The 12100-nt window shown below is 34.1% G+C and overlaps 1 protein-coding gene across 15 annotated transcripts in view; it reads left to right on the top strand.

The window, feature by feature from the left end:
• The window catches only part of dlg3 (discs, large homolog 3 (Drosophila)), a 399427-nt gene that overhangs the window by 299503 nt on the left and 87824 nt on the right, over window positions 1–12100 (top strand). For all 15 annotated transcript variants that reach the window (XM_061930678.1, XM_072912496.1, XM_072912493.1 and 12 more), the window contains one exon: window positions 9632–9734. In XM_061930678.1, the coding sequence (XP_061786662.1) occupies window positions 9632–9734 (103 nt within the window). The remainder of the gene's footprint in view (window positions 1–9631; window positions 9735–12100) is intronic.

Here is a 12100-nt window from a genome sequence, read left to right as displayed (position 1 = left end):
TTTTTATTGTCATTCAAATTTGAACTTTACAGTACAGATAAGAACGAAATTTTGTTACATAAGCTCATGGTAGTGCAGGATAAAAAAGCAATAAGGTGCATATATAAATAATAAATATATATAAATAATATATAAATATATATATAAAACAAATAAATAAATATAAATATATATAAATAAATAAATAGATTACTATACAGATAAATATATTGCACTTTTTGACATGCGTCCACGTTTATGTATGTATGTTATATTGTCTTTTACATTTACATTAAACATGTTCCATTGAAAATATAGAACATTACACACGGCGCTCAAAAATCTTGCAAAATGTTTTAAGTATCAATCCATCCACTTTATTTGTGTAGCACATTTAAACAACAAAAATGTTTCCAAAGTGCTGCACAACAAAATTAAAAACAATATTCAAGTATTATCCTTAGCTCCACCAATGACTGAATAAAAACAAAAAAATTAATAAATATAAAAACTATATACAAAGAAATATGATTACAAATTACAAACCCCGTTTCCATATGAGTTGGGAAATAGTATTAGATGTAAATATAAACGGAATACAATGATTTGCAAATCATTTTCAAGCCATATTCAGTTGAATATGCCACAAAGACAACATATTTGATGTTCAAACTGATAAATGTTTTTTTTTTGTTGCAAATAATCATTAACTTTAGAATTTGATGCCAGCAACACGTGACAAAGAAGTTGGGAAAGGTGGCAATAAATACTGATAAAGTTGAGGAATGCTCATCAAACACTTATTTGGAACATCCCACAGGTGTGCAGGCTGATTGGGAACAGGTGGGTGCCATGATTGGGTATAAAAACAGCTTCCCAAAAAATGCTCAGTCTTTCACAAGAAAGGATGGGGCGAGGTACACCCCTTTGTCCACAACTGCGTGAGCAAATAGTCAAACAGTTTAAGAACAACGTTTCTCAAAGTGCAATTGCAAGAAATTTAGGGATTTCAACATCTACGCTCCATAATATCATCAAAAGGTTCAGAGAATGTGGAGAAATCACTCCACGTAAGCGGCATGGCCGGAAACCAACATTGAATGACCGTGACCTTCCATCCCTCAGACGGCACTGTATCAAAAAGCGACATCAATCTCTAAAGGATATCACCACATGGACTCAGGAACACTTCAGAAAACCACTGTCACTAAATACAGTTTGTCGCTACATCTGTAAGTGCAAGTTAAAGCTCTACTATGCAAAGCGAACGCCATTTATCAACAACATCCAGAAACTCCGCCGACTTCTCTGGGCCCGAGATCATCTAAGATGGACTGATGCAAAGTGGAAAAGTGTTCTGTGGTCTGACGAGTCAACATTTCAAATTGTTTTTGGAAATATTCGACATCGTGTCATCCGGACCAAAGGACTGTTATCGACGCAAAGTTCAAAAGCTGTGATGGTATGGGGGTATATTAGTGCCCAAGGCATGGGTAACTTACACATCTGTGAAGGCACCATTAATGCTGAAAGGTACATACAGGTTTTGGAACAACATATGCTGCCATCTAAGCGCCGTCTTTTTCATGGACGCCCCTGCTTATTTCAGCAAGACAATGCCAAGCCACTTTCAGCACGTGTTACAACAGTGTGGCTTTGTAAAAAAAGAGTGCAGGTACTTTCCTGGTCCACCTGCAGTCCAGACCTGTCTCCCATCGAAAATGTGTGGCGCATTATGAAGCGTAAAATACGACAGCGGAGACCCCGGACTGTTGAACGACTGAAGCTCTACATAAAACAAGAATGGGAAAGAATTCCACTTTCAAAGCTTCAACAATTAGTTTCCTCAGTTCCCAATCATTTATTGAGTGTTGTTAAAAGAAAAGGTGATGTAACACAGTGGTGAACATGCCCTTTCCCAACTACTTTGGCACGTATTGCAGCCATGAAATTCTAAGTTAATTATTATTTGCAAAAAAAAATTTTTTTATGAGTTTGAACATCAAATATCTTGTCTTTGTAGTGCATTCAACTGAATATGGGTTGAAAAGGATTTGCAAATCATTGTATTCCGTTTATATTTACATCCAACTCATATGGAAACGGGGTTTGTATTTTAAAGGGTAAAACCAATTAAGACAATGAATAGAAATCAAAATGTAAAAAAAAAGAGGAACACACAACTCACGTAGTGTTAAAAGCCAGAGAATAAAAGTGGGTCTTAAGACGAGACTTAAAACACTCCACTGTGGGAGCAGTTGGAACATGGAGGGGCGGAGTGTTCCAGAGCTTAGGGCCGACCACAGAGAAGGCCCCTGTCTCCCCTGGTTTTAAGTCTCGTCTTGGGCACCACGAGCTGGAGGCGGCTCTCGGACCTCAGAATGCGACTTTTAGTAGGACTTTTGGTCGGACTTTTGGTAAGCTATGAAGCCGCACCACTTGATGGATAGTATTGTGCTTCAACATAGGAGTATTACCATGAATTGATTTACGTGGACAAATAAGTTGAAAAACTTATTCGGGTGTTACCATTTAGTGGTCAACTGTACAGAATATGTACTGAACCGTGCAATCTACTAATAAAAGTTTCAATCAATCAATTAATCAATATTATTATGGTGTGTGTATAAGGTAAGACATATTATCTGGCGTTTTTCATATGTTAGCATGTTAGTTCATGCTAAACACGCTAGCTGAATTACATTACGAAGTACAAATATGCATGAAAACATTCCGACAGACATCACACATGGGGCTCTTTAGTAAGTTCGAGTAGTTTTAGTTATATTGTAAATCTGACATGATGACACGACTGCGTTTTCTGGACCAAAAATCACTTAATAATCTCTACTGCTCACTGGTGTTACCATATCTGATTATTGTGTAGAAATATGGGAAATAACTACAAATGTGCGCTTCAGTCATTAACTGTGTTACAAAAAAGATCAGTTATAATACATAATGTTGGATATAGAGAACATACAAACCCTTTATTTATTGAAACAAAAATAAATACTGAAATTCCACGACATAGTGAATTTGCAAACAGCTAAAATTATGTACAAATCAAACTATAACCTGCTAGCCAGGAATATACAACAGTTCCTCTCAACTAAAGAGCAGAAATATAACCTTAGAGAAAAATGTCATTTAAAACATTTGCACGTACAACACTTAAAACCTTTTGTATATCTGTATGTGGAATTAAATTGTAGAATGGATTAAGCAAAGAAATCCAACAAAGCAGTGACGTGCAGTCACTAGAGGCAGTTGAGGCGGGGCCTCACCTGCCATCATGGTAAGAAAAAAAATTTAAAAAGAAAAAAATATATATTAAGTTGTTAAATGTATCCAGTGATTAGACTATAAAGTTATTTTCCATTTAACTTCACCAGTTTTAGATTATTTTTATTCAAAATCACTGAATTTTCACATTTGCCGTTCAAATACTGAGAAGAGACGGTGCGGTGATCAGCAGCCAGTCGAGGCACGTCACTCAGTGCCTCAACATGGACGGACTCGACTAACTGCTGGTCTGCTGTGCAGTGAGACCGTATTGCTATATGAACTATATTATACATTTCTATAGTTTAGTTAGCTGAGGTATATAATGTACAGTGTATTTTGTCAACAACTGTATGTGTGTAAAGTATTTCTTGTGCTGAGCGATCATAAAACGGCTGCAAAAGACTCACTGGCTGAGGCTGGCCTCCTGCACCCCCGCCGTAGATTGCACGGCAACCCCTGATGGGAGTGTTATATCAACTAAAGCCCACACTTAAACTTTCCACGTGAAAGATTGAATCTATTTAAAAAAGTTATTTCATAAGAAGTCAAAAAGTGCAAAAACAATAATGTTCGTGTTGGAGGAGTTGCGAATGACTGCTGGGTCACAACATTAGGTACACCTGCAGACTGCAGGTGTATCTAATTCACAACTCCTCCAACACGAACATTATTGTTTTTGCACTTTTTGGCTTCTTATTAAATAACTTTTGTAACCTATTTTTATGGGCTTTCCTCTTTGTGATGTTAAGTTCCTGTTATGCGCTGTTATACAGTATATGCCTTGAGCTCTTATTTTGAAGGCGCTAAGAGCGGAATTTTGACACGTTGGAGTGGAGCGGAAGTTTTTGAAAGAAGGTAAATAAAGTGGTCCTCGTGTAAACTGGAGCCTCCGTGTTTGTTATTTTGTAGTTTCATACAGTATAGGCCACATTTGTAAACCCTCGGTTACACTTTTTTAAATAGATTCAATCTTGCACGTGGAAAGTTGAAGTGAGGGCTTTAGTTGATATAACACTCTCATCAGGGGGTTCATTAATCCAGCACAACAGCGGCACATTTATAAGTAAAGGTAAGACCATAATAACGTTTTTTTATTAAATGTGCTTTTTTGTGTGCTACAGTTTGTATGTGTAAAGTTAAAGTTAAGTTAAAGTACCAATGATTGTCACACACACACTAGGTGTGGTGAAATTTGTCCTCTGCATTTGACCCATCCCCTTGATCACCCCCTGGGAGGTGAGGGGAGCAGTGGGCAGCAGTGGCGCCGCGCACGGGAATCATTTTTGGTGATTTAACCCCCAATTCCAAGCCTTGATGCTGAGTGCCAAGCAGGGAAGAATGCTGGTATGAGCTTTTAAACATAACCTGTTAACTGCTGCCAATCAAATGGTGAATAAGATACTCTTTATGTTTGTAAATGTGACTGTGATGAAGTCAGTGCCTCACCAGCCATCAACCTCACCGCACGTCACTGCAACAAAGCACCAATATGATTCAGTTCAAGAGACTGTTCGAACTACAAGTGTTCACAAAGTACAAAGAAGAACAATTATCATAAATATCTTAAACCTTTTTTTTTTTTTTTTAAAGAGAGAGACAATGATTATTTATGTATTGAATATTTGTTTACTTACTTATGGTATATTCATTCATTTATTATTTATATTCACTGTTCTGTTACAGAGAGCAAATAAATGGAATAAGACTGCTATGATACCAAATGAGGTGACATAGATTAATTACAGATCATAATTATTGATCACAAAAAATGTTCAATCACTTAACAGCACTAATTTTGTTGACATCTTCATCAACACTGCCCTCAAGTGCATCCGGGAAAAAAAAATGAAAAATGAGCGCAAACTTCCAACTGACACAATATAATCACTGTGTGTTACATCCTGTCTGACGAGGCTAACAAAATAAGAGCCCCGGAAGAATCGCTTACATATTGACTGTTATTATTTTCCACTTGAAGAAACACCTGAAATGTAATTTGTAATACAAGTACACTTTCACTTCCTTTTTACTATTGCAAAGTGGCACTTTTGAGACATTTAAGAAAGTTTAAACTGTCCAAAGTTGTTTATAGTAAAGAGAAAACAACATTTTATGACAATTTGAGACATTTTCAATGTTTAAGTGTCGCTTGAATCGAATCCCTATTAACCAATTTTGGACCTGAATGAATTGAAACTGAATCGATTTGGGGAGATTGGCCATTATTTCCAGCTCGACTGGTGATGCTAACGTTAGTATCATATTGTAGGTGTTTGTTACACTTTGCGTTAATATTTTGCTGTTTGTTACATTTTTGTTGGGTTTTGCTTGATTGAAAAAGATACACAATTATTGAGGAGCTGGCCTGAAAAGTAAAAGATGTTCACATGTTGTTAATATTCAGTGTTTTATTGTTCATAGTTAATATTGTTAATCCCACGTAAAAGAGGAGCCATGTTCATATGTTGTTAATATTCAGGGTTTTATTCTTCATAGTTAATATTGTAAATCCCACGTAAAAGAGTAGTGAGTAGTGATGTTCATATGTTTCTTAATATTCAGTGTTTTATTGTTCATAGTTAATATTGTAAGTCCCACGTAAAAGATGAGTGATGTTCATATGTTGTTAATATTCAGTGTTTTATTGTTCATAGTTAATATTGTAAATCCCACGTAAAAGAGGAGCGATGTTCATATGTTTCTTAATATTCAGTGTTTTATTGTTCATAGTTAATATTGTAAATCCCACGTAAAATAGGAGCGATGTTCATATGGTGTTAATATTCAGTGTTTTATTGTTCATAGTTAATATTGTATATCCCACGTAAAATAGGAGCGATGTTCATATGGTGTTAATACTCAGTGTTTTATTGTTCATAGTTAATATTGTAAATCCCACGTAAAAGAGGAGCGATGTTCATATGTTGTTAATATTCAGTGTTTTATTGTTCATAGTAATATTGTAAATCTCACGTAAAAGAGGAGCGATGTTCATATTTTGTTAATATTCAGTGTTTTATTGTTCATAGTAATATTGTAAATCTCACATAAAACAGGAGTAATGTTCATATTTTGTTAATATTCAGTGTTTTATTGTTCATAGTTAATATTGTAAATCCAATGTAAAAGAGGAGTGATGTTCATATGTTGTTAATATTCAGTGTTTTATTGTTCATAGTTAATATTGTAAATCCCACGTAAAATAGGAGTGATGTTCATATTTTCTTAATATTCAGTGTTTTATTGTTTATAGTTAATATTGTAAATCCCACGTAAAATAAGAATGATGTTCATATTTTGTTAATATTCAGTGTTTTATTGTTCATAGTTAATATTGTAAATCCCACGTAAAAGAGGAGCGATGTTCATGTTTCTTAATATTCAGTGTTTTATTTTTCATAGTTAATATTATAAATCCCACGTAAAATAGGAATGATGTTCATTTTTTTGTTAATATTCAGTGTTTTATTGTTCATAGTTAATATTGCAAATCCCATGTAAAAGAGGAGCGATGTTCATATGTTGTTAATATTCAGTGTTTTATTGTTCATTGTTAATATTGTAAATCCCACGTAAAATAGGAGTGATGTTCATATTTTTTTAATATTCAGTGTTTTATTGTTCATAGTTAATATTGTAAATCCCACGTAAAAGAGGAGCGATGTTCATATGTTTCTTAATATTCAGTGTTTTATTTTTCATAGTTAATATTGTAAATCCCACGTAAAAGAGGAGTGATGTTCATATGTTGTTAATATTCAGTGTTTTATTGTTCATAGTTAATATTGTAAATCCCACGTAAAAGAGGAGCGGTGTTCATGTTTCTTAATATTCAGTGTTTTATTTTTCATAGTTAATATTGTAAATCCCACGTAAAAGAGGAGTGATGTTCATATGTTGTTAATATTCAGTGTTTTATTGTTCATAGTTAATATTGTAAATCCCACGTAAAAGAGGAGCGGTGTTCATGTTTCTTAATATTCAGTGTTTTATTTTTCATAGTTAATATTATAAATCCCACGTAAAATAGGAATGATGTTCATTTTTTTGTTAATATTCAGTGTTTTATTGTTCATAGTTATTATTGTAAATCCCACGTAAAAGAGGAGTGATGTTCATATGTTGTTAATATTCAGTGTTTTATTGTTCATAGTTAATATTGTAAATCCCACGTAAAAGAGGAGCGATGTTCATATGTTTCTTAATATTCAGTGTTTTATTTTTCATAGTTAATATTGTAAATCCCACGTAAAATAGGAATGATGTTCATATTTTGTTAATATTCAGTGTTTTATTGTTCATAGTTAATATTGTAAATCACACGTAAAAGAGGAGCGATGTTCATATGTTTCTTAATATTCAGTGTTTTATTTTTCATAGTTAATATTGTAAATCCCACGTAAAAGAGGACCGATGTTCATATGTTGTTAATATTCAGTGTTTTATTGTTCATAGTTAATATTGTAAATCACACGTAAAAGAGGAGCGATGTTCATATGTTTCTTAATATTCAGTGTTTTATTTTTCATAGTTAATATTGTAAATCCCACGTAAAAGAGGACCGATGTTCATATGTTGTTAATATTCAGTGTTTTATTGTTCATAGTTAATATTGTAAATCCCACGTAAAAGAGGAGCGATGTTCATATGTTGTTAATATTCAGTGTTTTATTGTTCATTGTTAATATTGTAAATCCCACGTAAAATAGGAGTGATGTTCATATTTTTTTAATATTCAGTGTTTTATTGTTCATAGTTAATATTGTAAATCCCACGTAAAAGAGGAGCGATGTTCATATGTTTCTTAATATTCAGTGTTTTATTTTTCATAGTTAATATTGTAAATCCCACGTAAAAGAGGAGTGATGTTCATATGTTGTTAATATTCAGTGTTTTATTGTTCATAGTTAATATTGTAAATCCCACGTAAAAGAGGAGCGGTGTTCATGTTTCTTAATATTCAGTGTTTTATTTTTCATAGTTAATATTGTAAATCCCACGTAAAAGAGGAGTGATGTTCATATGTTGTTAATATTCAGTGTTTTATTGTTCATAGTTAATATTGTAAATCCCACGTAAAAGAGGAGCGGTGTTCATGTTTCTTAATATTCAGTGTTTTATTTTTCATAGTTAATATTATAAATCCCACGTAAAATAGGAATGATGTTCATTTTTTTGTTAATATTCAGTGTTTTATTGTTCATAGTTATTATTGTAAATCCCACGTAAAAGAGGAGTGATGTTCATATGTTGTTAATATTCAGTGTTTTATTGTTCATAGTTAATATTGTAAATCCCACGTAAAAGAGGAGCGATGTTCATATGTTTCTTAATATTCAGTGTTTTATTTTTCATAGTTAATATTGTAAATCCCACGTAAAATAGGAATGATGTTCATATTTTGTTAATATTCAGTGTTTTATTGTTCATAGTTAATATTGTAAATCACACGTAAAAGAGGAGCGATGTTCATATGTTTCTTAATATTCAGTGTTTTATTTTTCATAGTTAATATTGTAAATCCCACGTAAGAGGACCGATGTTCATATGTTGTTAATATTCAGTGTTTTATTGTTCATAGTTAATATTGTAAATCACACGTAAAAGAGGAGCGATGTTCATATGTTTCTTAATATTCAGTGTTTTATTTTTCATAGTTAATATTGTAAATCCCACGTAAAAGAGGACCGATGTTCATATGTTGTTAATATTCAGTGTTTTATTGTTCATAGTTAATATTGTAAATCCCACGTAAAAGAGGAGTGATGTTCATATGTTGTTAATATTCAGTGTTTTATTGTTCATAGTTAATATTGTAAATCCCAAGTAAAATAAGAGTGATGTTCATATGTTGTTAATATTCAGTGTTTTATTGTTCATAGTTAATATTGTAAATCCCACTTTCTCTATTTTCATGTACATTTTGGGTGTCACGTTCAGTAAAAAACTGTAAAATTCCATTCCGTTTTTTTTTAGATGGTCTGTTTCTACAACTCTATGGGACTTTGTGACTTTTGGTATTAGTGTTCCTGGGAAAAAAGGGACCCAAACACACATACTGTACAATATATTTTTTACAGTTAAATGTGTATATATCATTTATACACACATACACATTGGCCCCCCAGACACATTTTTTCTCTCCATGTGGCCCCCCGAGTCCAAATATTTGCCCAGCTCTGCACTAAAAGGTGTGTTCACAGCCCAAATGCATTTTTAAACTATCTAAATTATCATTTAAAGGCTATTTAAAATGGTAGAACAATATGATAATTTAATGAATGCAATACGGTATTTATTGATGTTAAAAGAACCCTCAGCTATTTCCAACATGATGATATTCTTGTCATTGTTTGGGTTGCAGGTGAACGGTGTGAATCTAAGGAACGCCACACACGAGCAGGCAGCTGCCGCCCTGAAGAGAGCTGGGCAGACGGTCACCATTATTGCTCAGTACAGGCCTGAAGGTAAGTCTTGTGTCCATGTTGTCATGTCACCATTGATGAGGGAGCTGTGTTACCTCATAGAATGATGCAGAAACTGCTCCATGCACATCAGATACCACACATTAGGGTTGGCCCAATAGCAATATTTTGGTACCGGTATCAAAATGTATTTTGGTACTTTTGGATACTTTTCTAAATAAAGGGGACCACAAAAAATGGCATTATTGGCTTTGTTTGAACAAAAAATCTTAGGGTACATTAAACACATGTTTATTATTGCAATGTAATCCTTAAATAAAATAGTGAACATACTAGACAACTTGTCTTTTAGTAGTAAGTAAACAAACAAAGACTCCTAATTAGTCTGCTGTGTCATTTATTTACCTATTATTTTGTCTAAATGATGAGGGACAAACTGTAAAAATGTTCAAACTTGTTCATTTACTGTTAATATCTTCTTGTTTTCTGTTTTAACATGTTCTATCTACTTTTCTGTTAAAATGTAATAATCACTTATTCTTCTCTCGTTTGATACTTTACATTAGGTTTGGTTGATACCACAAATGTAGGTATCGATCCGATACCAAGTAGTTACAGGATCATACGTGGGTCATAATTTAAGTCCTCGTGTGTCCAGGGACGTATTTCCTGAATTTATAAACATAATATACATTTCAAAAAAACGAAAAAAGATTTTGTGATCCAAAAAAATATCGATGCAATCATAGTAGTATTGACGAAAAATCTTAGGGTTCATTAAACATATTTTTATTATTGCAATTTAGTCCTTAAATAAAATAGTGAACATACTAGACAACTTGTCTTTTAGTAGTAAGTAAACAAACAAAGGCTCCTAATTAGTCTGCTGACGTATGCAGTAACATATTGTGTCATTTATCTACCTATTATTTTATCTACATTATAAAGGACAAACTGTAAAAATTGATTATTAATCTACTTGTTCATTTACTGTTAATATCTGCTTACTTATTTTCTGTTTCGACTATCTACACTTCTGTTAAAATGTAATAATCACTTATTCTTCTCTTGTTTGTACTTTACATTAGTTTTGAATGATACCACACATTTAGGTATGATCCAATACCAAATAATTACAGGATCATACAATGCTCATAATTTAAGTCCTCATGTGTCCAGGGACGTAGTTCCTGAATTTATAAACATAATGTACATTTAAAAAAACCTAATGCAAAAAAATATCGATGCAATCATAGTAGTATCGACTAGATACGCTCTTGTACTTGGTATCATTACAGTGGATGGCGTTTGTTTAGATTGGGACGCCAGTGAGCTATTGTATCCTCCTACGGTGTGAAGTGAAGCATGTTTAGCTATTCCCCGTCCTCCAGTGATAATGTACTTGTAAGAAACGTGCTTTATTTGTCGCCATGGAGGCGAGGATTAGTGATTTGGAAGTAGCTAAAACACTGCAAATGGACGTTAGCTGCTAGATAGCGAGCCATGTTTTAAAGCACCTCTTCCTGAGGGTGTTTCAGTGTTATAACTTCACCTTTATCTTTACTTTTTGCACCAAAATGCGTCCGTTCTCCCTTTTCTGTCTACACACTGTGTCTGCTTGTAAGTACTACGTGTGTGTGCGCTGCCGAACATGCTCCTCTGCTCGTAAAACCAGCAATGTCACGACGTGACGACGATGCACCGTCATGCCCGTTAAAAAAAAATAACGGTACTTTTTAGATGTGGTATAGTACTGAATATGATTCATTTGTATTGCGGTACTATACTAGTGCTGCTATATTGTACAACACTCCCACACATGCATCATAATCATGGCTGTAAATGACATTTTAAATGCACAACCTGTGGCAAAAGCCGTGTGGCGCCCCCTGCCAGCATACAGTACATGTGACACAAATATCCTTCAAGTTGTTTAATCGGACAAATGAATAATTAGTTGCACGCTCTTGTCCCTGCAAAGACGTCTTGGTTGTTGGCGGCCATGTTTTTCCAACCAATCTTTACAGTCCGATTACACCGGCCTCTGCTTCTCATTTGGGATGGGTACCCAAACTCGCGTCCTTGAAGGCACCGTTGGTCCTAAAGACCAACAGTGTGATGACCCGTTGCCCGGATCATGTTTTGTTTTAGTTTGATACTCTCTTAGTCCTGTTTCAGCATCCCTAGGTTTGTGTTTCTAGGTTGCCATGGGTGCTGATTATTTTCCACCTGCCTCTGATTAGTGTTCGGGACGCTCACCTGCTTCCGGGCACTAATCAGAGAGCTATTCATTCCTGCCTTTCGCCACACTCGGTCTGGCTGTTTAGTTTTCTTCATGCAACATTACCTTGCTAAATCCTAGCTTCTGATTCCTGTTTCTATGCTTAGCTTTCCCGCTAGCTCTTTCC

This window comes from Nerophis lumbriciformis, linkage group LG36, assembly GCF_033978685.3.
Source record: "Nerophis lumbriciformis linkage group LG36, RoL_Nlum_v2.1, whole genome shotgun sequence".
Lineage (NCBI taxonomy): Eukaryota > Metazoa > Chordata > Actinopteri > Syngnathiformes > Syngnathidae > Nerophis > Nerophis lumbriciformis.
The sequence above is the reverse complement of the archived record's forward strand: the minus strand, read 5'-3'. Positions and strand labels throughout refer to the sequence as shown.